This window comes from Danio rerio, chromosome 1 (assembly GCF_052040795.2).
Source record: "Danio rerio strain M-AB ecotype USA chromosome 1, GRCz13ab, whole genome shotgun sequence".
In the NCBI taxonomy this organism is placed as follows: Eukaryota; Metazoa; Chordata; class Actinopteri; order Cypriniformes; family Danionidae; genus Danio; species Danio rerio.
Window position 1 is genome coordinate 25,139,363 of NC_141021.1, and position 21,979 is coordinate 25,161,341.

General features: G+C 37.3%; 1 protein-coding gene and 1 long non-coding RNA gene across 49 annotated transcripts in view; one reads left to right on the forward strand and one right to left on the reverse strand.

Annotated features, from left to right (window-relative positions):
• The window catches only part of slit2 (slit homolog 2 (Drosophila)), a 125,965-nt gene that overhangs the window by 6,453 nt on the left and 97,533 nt on the right, over window positions 1–21,979 (forward strand). For 41 of the 48 annotated variants that reach the window (XM_087236463.1, XM_087236447.1, XM_087236468.1 and 38 more), the window contains 1 exon segment: window positions 4,696–4,767. In XM_087236463.1, coding sequence (XP_087092589.1) covers window positions 4,696–4,767 — 72 coding nt within the window. 48 annotated transcript variants of the gene reach the window in all.
• Window positions 10,379–21,439, reverse strand: LOC147846825 (uncharacterized). The gene is made up of 3 exons (XR_015476590.1): window positions 18,463–21,439; window positions 16,202–16,992; window positions 10,379–15,605 (listed from the first exon to the last, which is right to left on the reverse strand). It is a non-coding gene; the product is annotated as an uncharacterized LOC147846825 (long non-coding RNA).

Consider the following 21,979-nt stretch of genomic DNA (forward strand, 5'->3'; position numbering starts at 1 on the left):
AGATAAATTAGTAAATTTAGTAAAACTTATTATGACTGAGACTTACCTTTGGCTTTTGCTAACTTGCCTTTGTGAGAAAAGCACATAATATACTCACGAGGATGCTAACTTTAGCTTTCGAAAAGCTTTTTGTAAGCTGTGTTTGGTGTGGCTTTAAATGCTAGCTAGTGAAAAGGGTCAATGGCATTAATTGTAAATGTGGTAACTTATAGCTCATAAAGAGGAGTACAGCTAACTGGTAATAGCTTGTAATAATAGCAAACTTGCTTTCAGCGTAAATTGTGCAGTGTTGGCATAACTGAAGGGTTAGGCGGGCGAGTGGTGGGGATGAATAGCTCTTTATAGTGATAAGTGTAGGGATAGAGGAGCTAGCGGTAGCGTTGAATAGCACAGCTAAAGTCAGTGTGTAAGATCAGTCCCACTGTGCCGGTACAAAAGCAGGAGTCTAATGCTAGAGGGTGACTGCATAGCTGAGAGGATTAGAACGCACAGGCATTATAATGCCCTACCAAAGGCCCTTCATAAATATGTGTGTATGTGTATTGGGGATGCACTTAGGTATTGGGTGTGACGACCTCCTGTGGGGAGGAAAAGTGGAGACTCTGTTCCAGATATGACCCCCCTTTCTCTGTACACACACACACACACACATACATGCAAACACCCTTCGTCACGGCTTGCTAGACATGAGCAATGCAGTCAGGTAAAGTAAGCCTATGGAGAACAACTTGAGCAAACGAACAGGAGCCTTGTTTACCTCATTGCTTTTTTTTTCTTTTATTTGCTTGATTATTTCCTCACACAGTTTCTTTTCTTCTTCTATGATGTAGCTTGTTTTTCATGCACTTATTTTGATTTGTTATGTTGTTCTGTTTTTTGTATTCTTAGCTTAGTAGTGTAGCTTGTGGCCCATTTACACTGACTGGCACAGTACGGGACGGTACAGGCCGGTATGGGTCACCTTTATAAAGCTTGCGTTTCCACTGCCTAAAGGGTATCAAGGGTACCCTTTTGGTGGGCGTGGTGTGCGACAGAAAGTTTCAGTCGCCGTCATTCTCTCTCGAGGAAATGTCAAAGCAAAGCTGTACGGGTCATTTACACATCATACGAAAAGCACTTCTCACAAAACAGATGCTTTATACACAAAAAATACTTCTCTAAGAACATAATTTGATTATAACTGCAGATCATTGCAAAATAGCTTGCTGTAACATCTGCGATAAATAAATGAAACATATATGAACACTTACAGTCTTGAATATGTTACCAATTACAGAAAAACTACACATAGCATATATTTGGGCTCAAAAACGACACGCAACATAGCCCGTAGTCAGTGCAAACCTCTTATCTGTACCTTTAATCTTCAGCAGCACATGTAACCTCTGTTAGAGAGTAATTCTGTCATGCCAAGTTCATAATAGTCCAAAAGGCGATGAAAATAGTTATACGTGGCAGTTTGTTCATGTTTTAGGTTGGTGAAAGAATCATTTGCACCTTCGTTTTTCGAGCTTCTCCTTTGTTTTTTCGTGCTTGATTATCGCTTTTGTCTATTTCTAAGACGATCGGATGTCAGAAGCACTTCAATCATCATGCGCATGCTATTATCATCAGCTCAAGAAGTTCATTATTTCAAATAGCCTATAGACGTGTGGCGAGCTCTCACTTTTAGACGGCCTCACAAAACAAAAACAGGACACGGTAGATTTTGTTGTTCTTGGCTTTGTGGCTGCACATCAAAACAACAAGGTTTGTCTGAGCTTGGGTCAACCATGGCTCGTTATTTTATGCATATAGTATTACAATGTACTGTCTCGGCTGTGTATTTAAAAAAATGGTGGTTCCCTTGTTTTCATTTTTCTGCTTGTGTATGCACGAGTGACGCTTGTCTGTAAACACATAGTGTTTAGCTGCACATCTAGCTCCACCTTTTGGTACCCTTTTGTCATGCTTAGTTACCCTTTGTAAAGGGTGCCAAAAAAGTGGTACTGTACGGTTTGATTTTAGGTCCCGTTTGACAGTGGAAACGGCCATAAAATTGTACCGAACCATACCGTACCACTCATTGGAAACGGGCCATTATAATATATTAAGAGCATAGACAGGGTTCCTGATTTAAAATTGCACAATCAAACATTTGCCTTAAACATTGTTAGTACTAGTATGAATTGCAGCTCATTCTAACCAAGAACTGCCCACACAGATAGGATCTTACCTTAAAGTGTTTCGTTTTGTGTGCCATTTAGCAGTAGGTTCATCTAACTTACTATATATATCTGTGTAACCAAATAAATAAGGATTTAAGTATTCCATATCTATACACGGTGGCTCAGTGGTTAGCACTGTCGCCTCACAGCAAGAAGGTTGCTGGTTCGAGTTCCAGCTGGGCCAGTTGACATTTCTGTGTGGAGTTTGCATGTTCTCCCCATGTTTGCATGGGTTTCCTCCTGGTGCTCTGGTTTCCCCCACTGTCCAAAGACATGTAGCATAGGTGAATGTAATAAACTAAATTTGCTGTAGTGTATGTGTGTGAATGAGTGTGTATGGGTGTTTCCCAGTACTGGGTTGCAGCTGAAAGGCCATCTGCTGTGTAAAACACATGCTGGATAAGTTGGCGGTTCATTCAACTGTTGTGACCTCTGATTAATAAAGGGACTAAGCCGAAGAAAAATGAATGAATCTTCCTTTAACAACAAACTCAAGATAAGTTTTAAAGAATTTAAACTTGGAAAACTTCTGCAAATCAGATGATTATTTTGTTGTTAAAAGCCCTTTGTTTCTGTTTGGCCTAATAAAGTCTGTGCATCTATAAGGAAATTCAGCCAATCAGATTAATGCTTGCCAAATGAAAAAAGTATGCAATATGCAATGGTTTTTCAGTGAACTGACTGTGGGCCTGAGTCTGCAGATTTACAAACTTCATAGTCATAAGCTTATCTCAAGTGTTAGACCTGATTGATTGTGGATCATGTATGCTTTACGTTACAGTAGCTGCATGTGTTCAGACTAACTTTCAATTCATTCTTCGCTCTGTTCAGTCTTGTTGCCGGTTTTTTGGCATTAAAAGTCATCTCACTTTATGGCCCTCTTTGGAAATGACTGAGTGCATGTCTCTGTTTGTGTGTGTGTCAGAGTCTGGCTATGTGCATTTCTATCTGTAAGTGTGTGTGTCTGTGTGTACTTGTCTATTTTAAGGGTCGATCTTATTCGCTTTAAGCACTGTGTGTGTATGTGTGTGTGTCTTTGTGTGTTTCTGCAGCAGGGTCCACAGGGAAGGCTGTCCTCTGTGCCTGAGTGAAACACGTGGGCATTTCTGGAGTGTGGAGCACTGTGTGCCTCGTTATTATTTCATCATTCATTAAATATTCAAATGGAATGATGTAACTCCAGAAGCTGAACGATGATGTCATCGGCTGCTATGTTTGACTGTGCGAGTATGTCAGAGAAAGTGAGGGTGTACAACAGCGAGAGAGAGAGCGAGTGAGAGCTTGATGGTTTCATACTTTGTGCAGACAGAGTTCACTTTGGAACTTTGGCTTGTGTGACTGACGTGCGGCAAATCTCGCATGCTGATGTCAGAGCTCAGGAATTGATCGAGTGTTTGTGTTATTTTAACGTTCTCCCATTATCAGCAGACTCAATAATGTCGCTGTAGAAGTTGTCAAATCTCGGATGCTTAATAGGCTGCTCTGAACAATCTGTATTCTGGTATTAAAAACATTATTGATTAATCTCAAGCCTCATTAATCTAACACACAGACAGCAGTGGCGCCACTCTTCATTAATATGCGCAGTGGGTATTATATATGTGCTGATTGTAATGCATAATGTCTATTATAGATGCTAGTCGGGAATTATTTTCAGCTACAATCGAGCATGAGAGAATCAAGGGATAGTGAGAAGTTAGTGGCTGTATTAAACCAAATATGCGTTTTGTCTTTCATGACAAGTATGCATATGTGTTTGTGTGTGTATGTGTATTTACACTGTAAGTTCTTTCGCTTCACTTTGTGCGAGACGTTCTGTTTGTTTTTCCCACATCTGTTTTTCCGGGCTGTTCTTTGTCTGCGTGTGTTTGCTAGATGCCCCCACACAGTGCCTGCCAGCCCCACACACACACACACACTTGCACACATTCAGTCAAGGCCCAAGTTGATGGCCGACAGGCGCAAATTAAAATATTTTATACATTTTTAAAAACACAAATTTACCAGTGCTTATTTCTTTACATATTTACCAATGTTTTATGTGGAATCTATTCATCTTGCCATATTCTTATTTTTAAATGTCATCAGGATAGATTATTTTAGCTGTTTCAGTTTTGCAAGTGGCAATACATTTTAGTTCAAAGTTTCTGTGAACAGGTAACGGTCTGATGCACATCATGTGCTGTTTCTGGTGCCTTACAGTCATTGAGTTCCACTCTTGTAAATATACGTACATACACTAAAAAAAAAACACTTTTTTTGTTCAAACTACTTATTTAAAATGAGCTGAAACAACACCATTCTTGACATTTCATTGGGACAACTTAATTTTTTATGTTCAGTCCACATAAATCTGTTAAAAGTGTCAGGTTAATTTAATCAATTTGTGTTGGGACAACATGATTGAATAGTATGGAACCCTGCATTTTTTACAGTTTACAATGTGTTTTGTGTCATTTCATGTCGCTGCGTGTGTCTGTGTTTGCAGGCGTCTCAACAGGAATAATCTTCAGGTTCTTCCGGAGTTGCTGTTTCTGGGCACGACCAAACTCTTCAGACTGTGAGTCCTTTATCTTTAGGCCCCTTCTATTTCCTCGCCCTGTTTTCTTTTCACACCCCTTTCTTTCCCGTTCTCTCTTCATTGCTGTCTTTTCTTGGTTCCTCTTTGTTTCCTTTTTTTTGTTTTGTCTCTTTTCTAAAGTGTATTTATCTATGTAGGTTTTACAGATACATTTTGTGAAATTTGTGTTGCGAACTGCATATTTAAATCCCGTTGGCTTCTCTAATGTTGTGGTTTGATTTGTAGATTTGGGGTTTATACACTTTTACATTACTGTTGCAGTATAAACACAGGACAATTTTGAGGGATGTCTTCTGAATCTTGCTCATAACTCCCAGACAGATCTGTGTGTGTGTGTGTGTGTGTGTATGTGTACATGTGTGTGGTTATAATTGAGTTATGCAGGACATCTAGGGATCAGCAGTGAGGGAGGTTCAGACCATGAACAGAGTAAATTGAGTTAAAAGGAGATACACGCTTAAACATCTGCTGCTCAGAGAGAGAGCGAGAGGAAGGGTAGCGAGCGCTAACAGCTTTACCAGGAAAAACAACATTCTAACAGACTTTGCAGGAGGTTGATGGAGGAAATGTCTGTGTGTGTGTGTGTGTGTCTGTGTGTGTGTGTGCTGCACACATCGCTCATGTTTCTGCCGTCATATTTTCACTGTTCATGTTCTAGACATGGTATGGTTGTGTGTGTGGTCTCCTAAAAATACACTGGGATCTACAGGCTCAACTATCAGGTGTGCATAGTTGCTTGTGAGACTTAAAGTAAATTGCTGGACTTAAAGTCAGATCCTAAAGAAATAGATTGATGTGTTTTCCAAGACGCAGTTCATTGGTTTATGTTTTAATGTGTGTGTAGGGCTCAAGTTTTACCCATGTTTTGGGGACACTGGTTTGTGTGAGGGATAGGAAATATCAATGGAAATTATGTGAGCAAGCAGGCACATATTAGTTTTTCATGATTCTTAGGAAGGGCATCACGGTGGTGCAGTGGGTAGCACAATCACCTCACAGCAAGAAGGTCACTGTTTTGAGCTTTAGCTGGGTCAGTTGGTATTTCTGTGTGACATTTGCATGTTCTTCATGTCTTTGCTTGGGTTTTCTACAGGTGCTCCGATTTCCCCCACAAGTGCAAAAATATGTGGTAAGGGTGACCTGGATAAGCTAGATTGTCTGTAGTGTATGTGTGTGAATGAGTGTGTATGGATGTTTCCCAGTGATGGGTTGCAGCTGGAAGGGTATCCGCTGCATAAAAAATATGCTGGATAAGTTGGCGGTTCATTCTGCTGTGGTGACCCTAGATTAATAAAGGGACTGAGCCAAAAAGAAAATGAAGGAATGAATGATTCTTAGGAAGGATTTGTTTTGTTCTGTCTGTCAACTCAGTTTCAACTCAAGATGGTAGCAGGTGTGTGAGAAAAAAAGAAAATGAGAGGAAAAGAGGAAGGCCTCCTGGTGCATAGTACTTTCTGATAGTATTATCTGATTTGACACACACACACAAACACACTCACACACACACACACACACACACACACACACACACACACACACACACACACACACACACACACACACACACACACACACACACACACACACACACACACACACACACAGTGTTCAGTCCTCATTAGATTATCTCTGCGCGTCTACATCTGTGGCTAACATGCGCAGCTTTTATCTGCCTGCCTCTTTCATCACTCTGTCTATCTCATTTTGCTTTATTTTGCTCCTTTTCCTGTTCTCTCAAGCCTTTCTTTCTTTCTTTCTTTCTTTCTTTCTTTCTTTCTTTCTTTCTTTCTTTCTTTCTTTCTTTCTCTCTTTCTTTCTTTCTTTCTTTCATGTATCCTCTTCCTCTGCTCCCCTGATCAGGTTTGACGTTAATGTGTCTGGATGGAGTGTGTGTGTGTGTGTGTGTTTTTGGAGGGGGATGGTCTGGTAGCGGGTGACAGAACCTTCTAGAGCTTGTTTTGTTCATCTTGCCGGGTGCCCTGGTGACCCCGGCTTCTGCTGTATGTGTGTGTGTGAGAGAGAGTATATGTTTGTGTGTGTGTCTGTGTGAATATGAGTTATGGTTACACACATACGGCCGCTGCCACAGTAGCGGCTGAAGTATTTCTGCCTTTTGTCTCCTCTGAGGCCGGGCCTGTTTGAAAACCTTTGAATAACATTGGTTATGTTGGAGAGAACGTTCAGATAACATTTCTCACGGACAGCAGGTCGGTCACAGCTGTGTATGTTTGGATAGAGAGAAAGTGGGAAAGAGAGAAGAAAGGGACTTGAAAGAGAGAGGTAGAAAAGGAAAAGAGGAGACATGAAGGCAGAGAAAGAGGGAGAGAGAGGGGGAGATTATTGGTCAGAGTTTTGAGAGTCCATTAAGAACTCTGTAAAACCCAACAGTAGTTTCAAAATAAGACTGACTCACCAATAAAAAACTTACAAACTGAAAAAAAACAGAATAAGGAAGAGACTTTAGATTAAAAGATATATTAAAATATTTAATGCACCACAGGTGAACAGCATTAAAAGTGTAACTAATAGATATCACTATGCTTCACAGTACAATTATTTTGTATTAAACTTTTCTAAAATGTTGTGTTAAATAATGAAACGTTAAAATGGCAACATGTAAATATGTTTACAATACTTTTATGAAGTTATTACAATAACTTTTACATAACAAGCCAGATATAGAATACACTCTAAAGCCTTCAAAATATAAAGAGAAATAAAATGGAAAAGTCTAAAGTAAATTATGTGTTAAGTTGCTCAATTAATAAAGAAATGTGAAAAACATTTACATGTACTTTAATTAAACCTTATAATTAATATCTGTAAATACATGTAGAGAAATTGTGATAAGATGAACACTTTTTAATAAACACAAGTTTTTTTTCAGAGTTCTGAAATAATACATGGCACAGAAGCTAAATGAACCAGTGTAATAATAATAATAATAATAATAATAATATAATGATAATGATAATGATAATGATAATGATAATGATAATGATAATAATAATAATAATAATACAGATAATAATAATAATAATAATAATAATAATAATAATAATAATAATAATAATAATAATAATAATTACAATAAATATATTTAAAATTTACTGTGATTTTGCTTATGGTGTCACATCTTAATATAATTTTTTTATTTGCTGATTTGGATAAGGCAGCCGTTACTATTCTTCTGAATTGAGCTTGTGCGAACTTATTCATTGGCGCGAATGCCCATAGTTGCTATGGTTACTGTTGTCATGTCACGTAGCCATCATCCCTCATCTAGTAACCATTAGTGCTGTTTGTTGGTGTTTCTGACCACCGAAGGAATTTCTCCCGTTGTGACGTCTGTGTGTGTCTTGCATTGATCCTGTAACTGGCTATTAAGTCTAACTAAATGATTTACAATTGTAATTGTAAGTTGTTTATGCATCTATTTTAAATAATAAGGACAAACTTTGATCAATAATTTTATGTCTGTAAATAAAGACAGATATAATGGTGAAATTAATGTTTTGAGAAATTAGATCTGATGAACATTCTGTCATAGTTTGACCTCATGCAAATCCAGACATTTTATGATCTTCTTTTACAATCTTAAACTAGAAAAAGTTGTGACAGCATTTAAAACCATATAAAAAAGACAGAGTAATGATTTCTAAATTTACTTTGACTTGTAGTTTATTGCAGACAGGCCAGTCAAGTACCTCTATCCTCTTCCTCCGCCGTCAGGACTTTGTAATGTGTGCAGTATGTGGTTTTGCATTGTCTTGTTGAAATATGCATGGGCGTCCCTGGAAAAAAAGGCAGCATATTGTGCTCTAAAATCTCTTTGTACTTTTCAGCATTAATGGTGCCATTACAGAAATGCAAGTTACCTTTGCCAAAGGCACCTGACCATGACAGACCATGGTTTTTGGACTTGTTTCTGGTAACAGCCTGGATGATCTTTTTCATCTTTGGTCTGGAGCGTTTATTTCTCTCAAAAAGTACCTGCAATACTCTTTTATCTGACCACAGTACAGGTTTCCACTGTGTGATTATCCATTGCAGATAACTTTGAATACAGAAAAGTTAAACTGAAGTGGGCACTGTTTACATAGGGCTTCCTTTAGGCACAGTACAGTTTTCACTGACATTATGGGATGTAACTATGTTTTGTGGCACTTGACAAAGGTTTGCCAAAGTAGTCCTGAGCTCATGTGGTAATATTGCTTATAGATGCATGATGATTCTTGATGCAGTGCCACCTGAGGGATTGGTTGTTCAGCTTAGGCTTAGATCCTTGCCCTATAGGTACTAAAACTCCTCCAGATTCCTTGAATCTTTTAATTATGTTATGCAGTGTTGAAGGTGAAATATCAAAGTATTATACTATCTTTCTTTGAGGAACATTGGTTTTAAACATTTCAATGATTTTTTTTCATGTATTTGTTGACAAACTGGCGATCCTCAACCCATCATTGCTCCTGTTTCATATCACATCATTGATTGATTGATTGATTCATTCATTCATTGATTCATTCATTCATTCATTCATTCAATTTCCCTTCTGCTTAGTCCCCCATTCATCAGGGGTCGCCACAGCGGAATTAACTTCCAACTTATTCAGCATATGTTTTACACAGTGGATGCCCTTCCAGCTGCAACCCAGTAGTGGTAAGCATCCATAAACACTCATTCACACACAAACTCTACAAACAATTTAGTTTATTCAATTTACTTATAGAGCATGTATTTGGATTGTGGAGGAAACTGGAGCACCCGGAGATAATCCACGCCAACACAGGGAGAACATGCAAACTCCACACAGAAATGCCTACTGGCTCAAAACAGCCAGCTTCTTGCTGTGATGCGACAGTGCTAACCACTGAGCCATCATGTTGCCCATCACATCATTATTTAACCAATTTACCTGATTATTATTGCTAAATTGCTCCTGTTTCAACTTTTTTTGAATGTGAGGAACCAAAATTAGAGTATAATTTTTGTGAAAAAAAACATAGCCAAAAAAATCACAAGGAACACATTAAATAATGTTTGTTGTATTGTCTGCAATGAAATACAAGACAAACTAAATTTAGAAATCACTACTTTCTATTTTTATTTGCGTTTTTCAAACTGTCCCAATGTTTTCCAATTTGAGGTTGTATTATTATTCTGAAGAAACTCATTCTGTTGTTTCAGAAAAAAGTGAGTTAACTGTTGTGACATGTTGTGTACCATCTCATATACAAATTTATTATGCAAAAAAATAATAATAATAAGTTTAAGCAATTTAAGGTTGATTCCATTTACAATTTAAACTTTGATATCACTGCAGCAGAATTATACAGTTTTTTTTTACATTTATTTTCTATCCCTGACAAACTGCTTAGAGTGAATTTTTGAGTCTGAAAAATAATTGCATTTGTAATTCTGTTGTGTTGAAATAGTAGCAAAAAAATTTATCAGGCCACCTGCCGGCTAAACCAAAACATTATGACGTTTCTGGGAACACTGTTGTTCTGTTATGAGAACAGCGTTGTGAGAAGGTACTTAATAAGAAACTTTAATGGAGGGAAAAAATGTGAGGTCAAATATGTGAATATGCCAGCAGACATCTTCATATTCCTGTCATGTCTGTTAGCAGTGGCTTTGGGTTCACACACGCTTAGCTGGTTTTAAATATGGCTTTGACTCTGTGGTTTGCTTGAGAAAAGTGCCACGAGTTTTTGGGGTGAAAAATCATAGTGGTTTTCTTGCTTAATCCGCACACCAAACTCTAGACAAGCCAAACTGTTTGCCATCTCAGAGTGTGTGTCTGCGTGTGTGTGTTTACCGAGCTCGGCGTTTCCTAGGTCACAGTGCTGTAGAGAGTTTGGCTTTTGTCTGCGGAGTGGACGCTTAACCCCAGTCCTCTCAGCTCGCAAGACACACACACACATTCAGGCACACAACACACACACTTACTAAGCCTTGTCTGTTCACACGAGTTGGTGGGAACAGTTTTGAAATTAAAGACGGATACAATGGAGTGAAGTGTTGCCTGTCTGTTAAAGTATAGCCTTATTAGGTGTGAGTGTATATGTGTGTGCATGCATGGTTGTGTGTGGCGGGGGAATTTAATTTCATTCATAATCAGATTTTAATGAAGACAGAAAAAGAGTTTATAGCCTGTTGTCATAGTGACAGTGACTCATAACGGAAAAACCTCAAGCTTCTAGACATGTGTGTACATGTATGTCAGTATGTGTGTGGCTTTGTATGTGTTGTTGATATGTTTATGTGCATGTTTCACAAGTCATCAGAAGTAACATTTTCAATGGACTTGATGACCATTAGAAAAATGTTATTTAGCACGACAGCTTTAAGTAGAATAAGTCAACAATGAAGCTGCCATTACTGTGCTGCCTAAAAATATGCAAATCAGAATATTTTAGCAAGACACAACAGGTAATGGCTTAATCTTTTGCACACAGTTCAGTAATTTTAACAATCTGTCAACATTTTGAGGAATCGTATGTGAATGTTAATGGTTTTAGAGATGCACTCTTTTAAATGAACTTTGGTTTGAAAGTACATTTTTTTAAATATATATATGTTGTGTGTATGTATACTTTTAGAAATAAAGGCAAGAGAGCAGTGATTGGTGTGGGCCTTTTCAAAAGGTACACATTTGTACCTAAAGGGTGTAAATTGGCCCGTTTCCACTGACTGGTACAGTACAGTATGGTACAGGTTGGTACGGGTCACCTTTTGAAGGGTGTGGTAAACGACAAAAAGTTTCAGTCGCCGTCATTCTCTCGAGGAAATGTCAAAGTAAAGCCTTATGGGTCGTTCACATATCATAAGAAAAGCACTTCTCACAAAACAGATGCTTTATACACATAAATACTTGTGCATAAATGTTCATTACTAACTTTTCTATAAACATGATTTGATCATAACTGCAGATCAATGACGGTGGGAAATAGCCTGCTGTAACGTCTGCGATTATATGAAATAAATAAGTAAATGCAACAAATATGAACACATACAGACCCTAACAGTCTCTGATATGTTACCAATCACAGAAAAACTATCCTTAATTTGGATCAAAAACAACACGCAACATATAGCCCACAGTCAGTGCAAACCTCTCATCTGTGTCTGTAATCTTCACTAACACTTGTAACCTCTGTAAAAAAGTAATATATTCATTCCGAGTTCATAATAGTCCAAAAGGTGAAGATAAACATGGCAGTTTGTTTATGATTCAGGTTGCTGAAACAATTTGCTTCTGTGTTTTGTCAGGCTTCAATAGTTTTTTCGCGTTTCACTCTCATGTTTGTCCTTATCTGAAAGGATCAAATGTCAGAAGCGCTTCAATAATCACACGCACGTTATTATCATCAGCTCAAGAAGTTCCTTATTTCAAGTATAGGCGCGCCGCGAGTGATCGCAAGCTCCCTGAAGAAAGTTTGCACTTTTAGATGCCCTTTTAAAACAAAAACAGGACACGGCAGATTTTGTTCTTCTTGGCTTTGTGGCTGCACATCAAGAAAACGACAAGGTTTGTTTGAGCTTGGGTCGAGCATGGCTCGTTATTATATGCATATATTATTACGATGTAATGTCTTGGCTGTGTATTTAAAACATGGTGATTTCTTTGTTTTCATTCTGGCTAGCTCCACGAGCGAGTGACGTATCTCTGTAAACCAATAGCGCTCAGCTGCGCATCTAGCTCTGCCTTTTGGTACCCTTTAGTCCTGCTTGGCACCCTTTGCAAAGGGTTACCTAAAAGTGTTACGGTTGACCGTGAATCAGCCATAAAAATGTACCTAACCGAACCGTACCATACCATACCACTCAGTAGAAACAGCTCATATTAGTGCCTACCAAGTGCAAAAGTGTACCTCTTGAAATATTTAGGAACTAATATACAGTATACTCTCAGAAATAAAGGTACGTGAGCTTTCACTGGGGTGGTAACTTTTCAAAAGTTACAAATCTGTACCTTAAAGGTACATATTAATACCTCAAGGGTACATATTAGTACCTAAAATGTACAAAAGAGTTCCTCTTAAAATTTGTAGGTACTATTATATACTTTTGAATACCAATATGGACCCTATAAGTACAAATACCTTTTGAAAAGGTACTGTACCACCCCAGTGACAGCTCACATACCTTTATTTCTGAGAGTGTAAACAGCCTGAGGTACCAATATGGACTGTTTAGGTTCAAATGTGTACATTTTGAAAAGGTACCACCTAGGTGACAGCTGTTGTATCTTTTTTTCTGTGAGTGTATAATACTATATAGTATACCATTTCAATGTGATAATGTCATTGGCCCATGAACACTGCCTGCTTGTTATAAAACTATTTCATAACTGTAACAAGAGGCAATTTATTCATATTTTAATGTTTAAACAGCCATTATAACATGTTTTATCAAATAATTTGTGACTCATTTTGGATTCTCGAAAGCCTTAGAAATGATAAATATAAAACAAGAAAATATGTTGGGACCATTGCTTTTGCATCTCTCAAAATAGTCTATGAATTCTATATAAAATATTTTTTACTAGGGCTCAATTATAAATGTTCTTTTAGTTTGATCAATTATATATATAAAAAAGCCTGTAAATAATCTTTAATAAATGGCTTCAACAAATATTGATAATTGGAGCCTGGTACTTGACTTATAATGTCAATTAACAGCATCTTATGCATCTTATGCAATAAAAGAAAAAACCTATACTGACACCAAAATCATTCTTTGTCGCATTCCTCGGTTTTCTCTCATGCAAATACAACTCAAACAAACATTTCAGGAAATTCACTTAGATTATTATTTTTACCTGCAGGCTGTTTGAATAAACTCATTCACATTCATAAATTCACACACACACATACTCTCTCTCTCTGTCTGGTTTGTATTTTTTGTATTAATTTAATAGCGGGAATGTTGTTGTTTTTTGAATAATGATATTCAGAATATAATGGCATTCCTATGATACAGAATAGCTTAAATACATTTATTTTAAGTTATATATTTAATATATCCGCTATGGATAGGGCTCAAAAGTAAACAGGAAAATCAACAATGTAGTATCATAATGTATGCTGATGAAAAGGTAAAAATGCCGAAGCGGTTACAAATGAGGTGACAGGTGTCCTGGCCAAAGTCATATCTTGGCTCTATCAGTCTTTTCTGAAATTAAATATGCTAAACACAGCTTGTATTTTCTTTGCTAAAGGGCATAGTATTGACATGAAACAGGACATTTTCATTTGGGGGAGAATTATGAATGGTTTTAGGGTTCATTTGGACTCCTGTCCTTATTTTAAAAGACATTTAAGAGAAGGTAAAGATGAACTTGCACAGATCTATTGTTTACCAAAAGAATAGCAATGTGTGCTAGCAAAATAAACAATGTCAATTAGGATTTCACATCTACCTTAAAGTTTTAGATCTAAAACAAACTATTGTAATATCATAAAAAATCTGTGCTTAGTTTGGTCAAATGTCAAGTTTAAAATCGGATGGGTATTGCGTATATTTTTGCATAGTTTAGCTCTGGCTAATTTTGTTCAATTTATGTCTTTAGAAATTAGAGTTAATACAGATGCAGAGCTGATTGCACGATTCCACTTTGGACAACTTATTTTGGTCAAGCAGTTTTTTTTCAGTTTTTAATCAACTTTGTAAACATGAATGTTGTTTTACCTGTTTGAAGTAGGGCTGCACAATTAATCATTTCAGCATCGATATTGCAATGTACACATCCACAATAGTCACATGGCAGTATGCAATACTGAGTTATGATTATAGTTGAACAGGAGAAACAGTTTAGAAAGCATGAGAATTGTGTAGTGATAGCAGAGTTTAATCATAATGGAGTGGAAGTTTATTATTTGCACAAGGCCTGACAGAATTCAGGCACAAGTCATTTTAAAGTTGTAACTTTAGTAAAGAATATTTGTATTGAATTATTTGTACAGAGTTTTGCAGTGTTTTTAATGATTATTCAAATTCTGTTGCCGATTACTATTTGACTGTCCAGATAACCATAAAACAATATTTAATCACACTTTTGTCTTTGCTCTTTTGTTTTTATCTATGCTTGTAATTTCTTTATTGCATTTTGTGAATAATTAACTTTGTACAAATCTATTCCAATCAATCTTATTTAACAAATTCTTTAAAAATAGCGATTTTTAAGTCATGTGGTCAACATGGTATATACAAAAATATTTATTGCAGAAAAACTGAATATCACAAACTTTTCCAATATTGCGCAGCCCTAATCTGAAGTCTCTCTGCACATTCCTGCAAATGCAGTTATACTAAGCATATTTGCGATGTTAGAAATTTCCAGTTTATTAAAAAATAGTGGGGCGATGCAGTGGCGTAGTAGGTAGTCCAGTCACTTCACAGCAAGAAGGTCGGGTCAGTTGGTGTTTCTGTGTGGAGTTTGCATGTTCTCCCTGCATTTGCTTGGGTTTCCTCCGGGTGCTCCGGTTTCCCCCACAGTCCAAACACATGCGGTACAGGTGAATTGGGTTAGCTATATTGTCTGTAGTGTATAAGTGTGAATGAGTTTGTGTGGATGTTTCCCAGAGATGGGTTGCGGCTGGAAGGGCATCCACTGTGTAAAAACGTGCTGGATAAGTTGGTGGTTCATTCCACTGTGGTGACCCGGATTAATAAAGGAACTAAGCTGAAAAGAAAATGAATGAATGAATGAATGAATGAATGAATGAATGAATGAATGAATGAAAAAATAGTGTTTATATTCATAGAGATCAGACTGGCAGATGGAGGAGCCACCTTAAAATATCAAATGGCTAATTTTGCAATCAGAATAAACATAAATGCTTTATAAGGTATCTTTATATGGTATACCTTGTTTGTAAAATTATTCAATATGTATAGTTGAAGTCAGAATTATTAGCCCCCCTGTTTATTTTTTCCCCAATTTATGTTTAACGAACAGAAGATTTTTTCAACATATTTCTAAACATAATAGTTTTAATAACTCATCTCCAATAACTGATTTATTTTATATTTGCCATGATGACAGTAAATAATATTTGACTATATATATTTTCAAGACACTTCTATGCAGCTTAAAGTGACATTTAAAGACTTAACTAGGTTAATTAACTCAACTAGGCAGGTTAGGGTAATTAGGCAAGTTATTATATAAAGATGGTTTGTTCTGTAGACTATCGGAAAAAAAAGTAGCTTAAAGGGGCTAATACTTTTGACCTTAAAAGGGTGTTAAAAAAATGTATAACTGCTTTTATTCTTGCTGAAATAAAACAAATAAGACTTTCTCTAGAAGAAAGAATATTATCAGACATACTGTGAAAATTTCCTTGATCTGTTAAACATAATTTGGGAAATATTTAATAAAGAAAAAAATATTTCAAAGGGGGACTAATAATTCTGAATTCAAATGTATGTTTTGTTGTGATCTAGTGTTTTAATCATCCACTACACTACATTGCAAAAAAAAAAAAAGATAAAAAAAGTAAATAAACAGTTTTCCATATTTGATGATTCATATTTTTCACTTATTTATTTATTTGAATTACATCATGGAATCTTTCCTCCAAAAGTTTTAAAGTTGGAAAAGTCACTCTTGCTAACATTTTTAGTAGTTTTTGAATTGATATATTGTCTGTGGTTGTGTTGTAAGTGACGGTACAAAAACCTGGTAATAAACTGCCGGTACATTTTCTGTTGTTTTACAGACTTAATTATCTCTATATGGTTTCTTAAACATTATCTTGTCTCAAGCTACTAAAATGCAAATAAAAGTCTCTTTGTTAATCTGCAGTGTTGAATTTTCAACATCAAAAGTCGACAAAGCAGAGATAAAACTTTCATAACCGTAAATAAACAGAAAACACCAAAATACCGAACCTGTTAATTAACAGATATGTTTTTGCAGAGTGGATGCAATTTTTTTTATCATGATTTTTGTTAGTTGCAGGAACTTTGAAGCAGTTAACCCAGTTTTAAATGACTGTTAAATTAATAACTGAATCAACAGCATATACTAGAGCAACTGTAATTAACATTTCTTTCTGAAATAGAATTGCATATTCAGGAAATAAAATACACACATCATGTCGTATTCAGGAATATAATGCTGACTGTGTATAGAAGAAGATGCATGGTAAACAGAGTTTTTTTTTTTTTTTTTGTGCAATATTAGAATAGATGCTTTAAAGGGGTGGTCCACTACGATATTATATTTTAAACTTCAGTTGATGTGTAATGTATCTGTGTGAACATAAACAGCATCTCTGAATGTAAAATATTCAAAGTTTAATGCAAAGGGAGACCTTGATTTGTACAGAGTTAGCTTAGCAACGCCTACAATTAACGAATTTTGGGGACTACAAAAAATACTTCCGCCCCCTGTGAGATCACAAAAGTTCGTTATTGCGCATCCCACACTGCGCAGGTAAAGGCCGTGGCCAGAGACGCTGTAACGTTACTGCAGAGAGAGAAATGCCATCCTGCTGTTTCCACAGAGCTGTTCTGTTTCTGTTGTTGGGCTTCCAAATGACACGACCCAAACACAGAAGTGCTTACAGTTCAATATTAATTATGTTCCAGAGAACTATAAAATACATAGCAAGCATGATTTGACAAAACACAGCTTCCAGAATCTCTCCCAGTTCAGTGCTGGATTCAGTTAAAATCTTCTCAAAGATGGAGCAAGGAGACGCTGTGAACTCTGAGTCATGACCTGTAAGTGTTTTTATTTGTTAAAATTGATCATGACATGTACAGTGTCTAACTTTAACGGTGTGTTGTAGCAAAGATGTAAACAACGGGAAATTATGGTAACCGCTAACGACTTAGCTAACGTTACAAATCCATATTTATCAAACGGCTGTAAACGCACACACACACATACACATACACGCACTCTTGGCCAGCACCTGCGTCTATCTGTGTGAGACGGCAGAATTTCTCTCTATAGGCAGCTATGCTATGCGTTTTACAACTCGGACAATAAAGTCGCAAAAGATATGTGAACGATTCATGTTACTTACACAGGCATATTCCGCATATGCATGAAAGACGTCCTGTAACGCGTTGATTTAAAAAAAATACAGCAATGATTTCCCAACTGGAGTGTAACATCAAAAACAAATCAATCCAGGCTCACGAAGGTCTCATCTCACATCTTGTGCTTTATTCTGTCACCACAGAAAATAACTTAATCCGAGCATGAGAGAAAAAGAACAATAAAAATCTCTCCCGCGCACATGCGCTTCTCGTGTTACAAATACTTCATCGTATACACGCATAAACACACTAAAAGGCACAGAAACAGTTAAAGGAGCCGCATCCCATTTTCACTCGTTACAGACACGTGTTGACTGACTGACTGACTGACTGACTGTTTACACAAAACGCGCGTGCTTGTCAGGGCGTGACGTGAAGCCGATCGGCGTATCACAGCATATTATGATGATGACCAATCAGAGTCACTTGAGGGTGGGCCTTTTAGAGGAACTAGGAAATATGACAGTCGTTTTCATGTTAGCTGAGTAGCTGTGTATAATCAAAGTGAGATTTATGAAAAAATAACACGATTTCCTTCAAGTTAAACATGAGCACACATTGCTTTGCATCTTATTAACACAACCAAGCCTTAAAAATAACATTCTGGACCACCCCTTTAACAAATCTCTGACATTGACCGGTAAGGACAAGAAGCTCCTTTCAAATGTCATGACACAAAAGAGAGACATTCTTAGCACTGAAGGAATTATACAATTGAGGAAAGCTTTTTGGAGCTATGGAAACTGTGCTCCCACCTAATGTTTATCTGCTGACAAGACAGTCAATACAAAACAAGTTGGTTGCCATTGTTTTTATGTTCGACTTTCCAGAAGTCAGTTGCTTGTTAAATGTTCTCAATGACATTACACACATCGCATTGTTGAAGGTGCCAAGCCATTTAATTTGGAAAGCAACTTTTCAGTTGGGAAGCAACTTTTTTTGTTTTCCACTACCAATTTTTTGCAGTATTTAGAGATCAAAATCAAATAATCCAACTGATTATTATTACAGACAAAATATTGTGTAGTCTGAACCTGCCATTAAGTTTATTTGGTCGATGAGAGGACGGAAGAGGGCTTTTGGCAAGCGCACACATATACACTCACCTGAGCGGTACTCGGGAGACAATCTCAGACAGACAGTCTCCAGGCCAGGCACTGAGCCATCCACAATTATAAGAAAAAACACCTGCATTCATGCATGTGTCTGTGTGTGTTTGGGATTCATGAGACGCCCTCTTTTATCAGCTGACCACATAGTTTTTGGCCTTTGACTTTTTAACTTTTACCACTTGATAAGTGATTTCTGTTTGTCTGAACAACTCATAGTGTGTTTTGACAAGTATGTGAGATGGTTTCCAAAGCTTTTTTTCTATTGATATCTGAGGTTTTGAACTTGTGAAAACGTTTGAAAGCCTCATTGGTGTGCAAGAATGTGTGTGTTTTGCCTCACAAAGAGGGTGTGATATTTGGGCTCATCTCTAATCTTTTTCCACATTTATGTGAAATGTAGATTTGTGGATTTGGCAAAGTTTTGAAGTGAACAATATCTGGTAATCGCTGCACAACAGCACCATCAATCTCTATTGCTTATTTGACCTGTCAGACCGCACCATGCGGGGCTTATATTCCTGTTTAAACACGCACCCACACGCACACGTGTGCGCACACACCCACACAGACACACACACACACACACACACACTGCTGGGTTTTAAAGATATCCTTTTCATATTGAGCAAGCCACATTTTAGTTCTCTGTGTGACAGTTCTAGTTTGTGGTTGTGTGTTTGTGTCTGAGATTGTTTGCATGTGAGCAAGTGTCTTAGTGACGGGTTACAAGAAGTGGGCAATTTCTTGTTAGCTTGTAACTGAAACTCTGTCTGTATCCTAGCAACCATACTGGCCACTCCATGGTCTTTAGTTTCACCTTCACAACACCACAGCGACTAGAACACAATATCACTAGGGCTCCTTAACACCACACCATTGGAAGCACTTGAATTAAATAATTAAGGCCCTTGATTAGTGTTATATCAGCTAATCTGTTACATTAAGGGTGTCACGTATCGACTTCCTTTATTAGAAAATCAGTGTATGGAGTCAGTGCTATGTTTCTGTGGCAAGGTGGAAAGTGGCCCAACTGAGTATTATCACTGAAAATTTGGAATGTGTTGAACTATTTGCACCCTCTTTCTTAGTATGAGTCTATTGAGTAGAAAGAAAGAAAGAAGAACATTCCTACAGCTTAGTCTCTTATTTATCAGGGATCGCCACAGTGGAATAAACCACTAACTATTCCGTCATATGTTTTAGGCAACGGATGCCCTTCCAGCTGCAACTAAATATTGGGAAACACACATACACTCACACATTGCACTGTGGCCAATTTTTTTTTTACCCAATTCACTTATACCGCATGTCTTTGGGCTGTGGGGAAAACAGAGCATCCAGAGTAAACCCACACAAACACGGAGAGAACATGCAAACTCCACTACAGACCCACCCAGGATTCGAATTAGCAACGTTCTTGTTGTGAGACAACAGTGATAACCACTGAGCCACTGTGCTGCCCAGAACGGGACAGTTGTTTTTGACAGTTAAACGAATGTAAACTGCATTAAAATGTTTAAAAACTGGCCTCAACATTATAGATTTGATATAACTTCTATAAAAATCAATAAAAGATTAATAATTACAGCATTCATGTTTTTTCAAATCCATACAAATAAATAAAATACTTGAGCAACTTACTGATGCAATTGAATTAAGTGCAACGTGTATAAAATTCTAAGGAATATAGAATTCTGAGAGCGATGCAGTGGCGCAGTAGGTAGTGAGTAGGTAGCAAGAAGGTCACTGGTTCGAGCCTCAGGTGGGTCAATTGGCGTTTCTGTATGGAGTTTGCATATTCTCCCTGCATTCCCGTCGGTTTCCTCCGGGTGCTTTGGCAGTTCATTCCGCTTTATCGACCCCGGATTAGGTAAGAGACAAAGCCGAAAAGAAAATAAATTAATGAATAGAATTCTGAGTTTGTGTGAGTGTCAGCATGAGCATTTGTTGTAGTCTGTTTCCACGTAATGTATACAGTTAGGTCCATGAATATTTGGACATCAACACAATTCTAACATTTGTCTGAAAGGCATTTGAGCCACGCTTTGTCTCTATATACCAACACAATAGATTTGAAATATAAACAAACAAGATGTACTCTACCTGCAGACTGTCAGCTTTAATTTGAGGGTATTTACATCCAAATCATGTGAACGCTGTAGGAATTACAACAGTTTGCATATGTGCCTTCTACTTGTTAAGGGTCCAAAAGTTATTGAAAAGAATAATAATCATAATTCAAACTTTTCAATACTTGGTTGCAAATCCTTTGCAGTCAATTACAGCCTAAAGTCTGGTACGCATAGACATCACCAGATGCTGGGTTTCATTCCTGGTGCTGCTCTGTCAGGCCTCTACAGCAACTGTCTTAAGTTCCTGTTTGTTCTTGGGGCCTTTTGCCTTCAGTTTTGTCTTCAACAAGTGAAATGCAGAACCATGCCATGCTTCACTTCTTTTCTTCTCCATACTCGTCTCTTCCCATCACTCTAGTACAAGTTAATCTTGATCTCATCTGCCCATAGGATTTTGTTCCAGAACTGTGAAGGCTTATTTAGAACTTTAATCTGGCTTTCCTGTTTTTGAGGCTTCTTAATGGTTTACATCTTGTGGTAATGCCTCTGTGCTCACTTTGGTGTTGTCTTCTCTTGATTAGTGACTCTGACACACATACACCTACCTCATGGAGAGTGTTCTTGATCTGGCCAACTTTTGTGAAGGGTTTTCTTCACCAGGGAAAGAATTCTTTGGTCGTCCACCACAGTTGTTTCTGTGGTCTTCTGGCTCTTTTGGTGTTGCTGAGCTCACTGGTGCGTTCTTTCTTTTTAAGAATGTTTTTAGCCTAATGATGGCTTGCTTGACTGATAGTGACAGCTCTTTGGATATCATCTTGAGAGTTGACAGTAGCAGATTCCAAATGCAAATAGCACACTTGAAATTAACTCTGAACTTTTTATCTGCTCGTTGTAATTGGGATAATGAAGGAATAACAGACACCTGGCCATGGAAAAGCTTAGAAC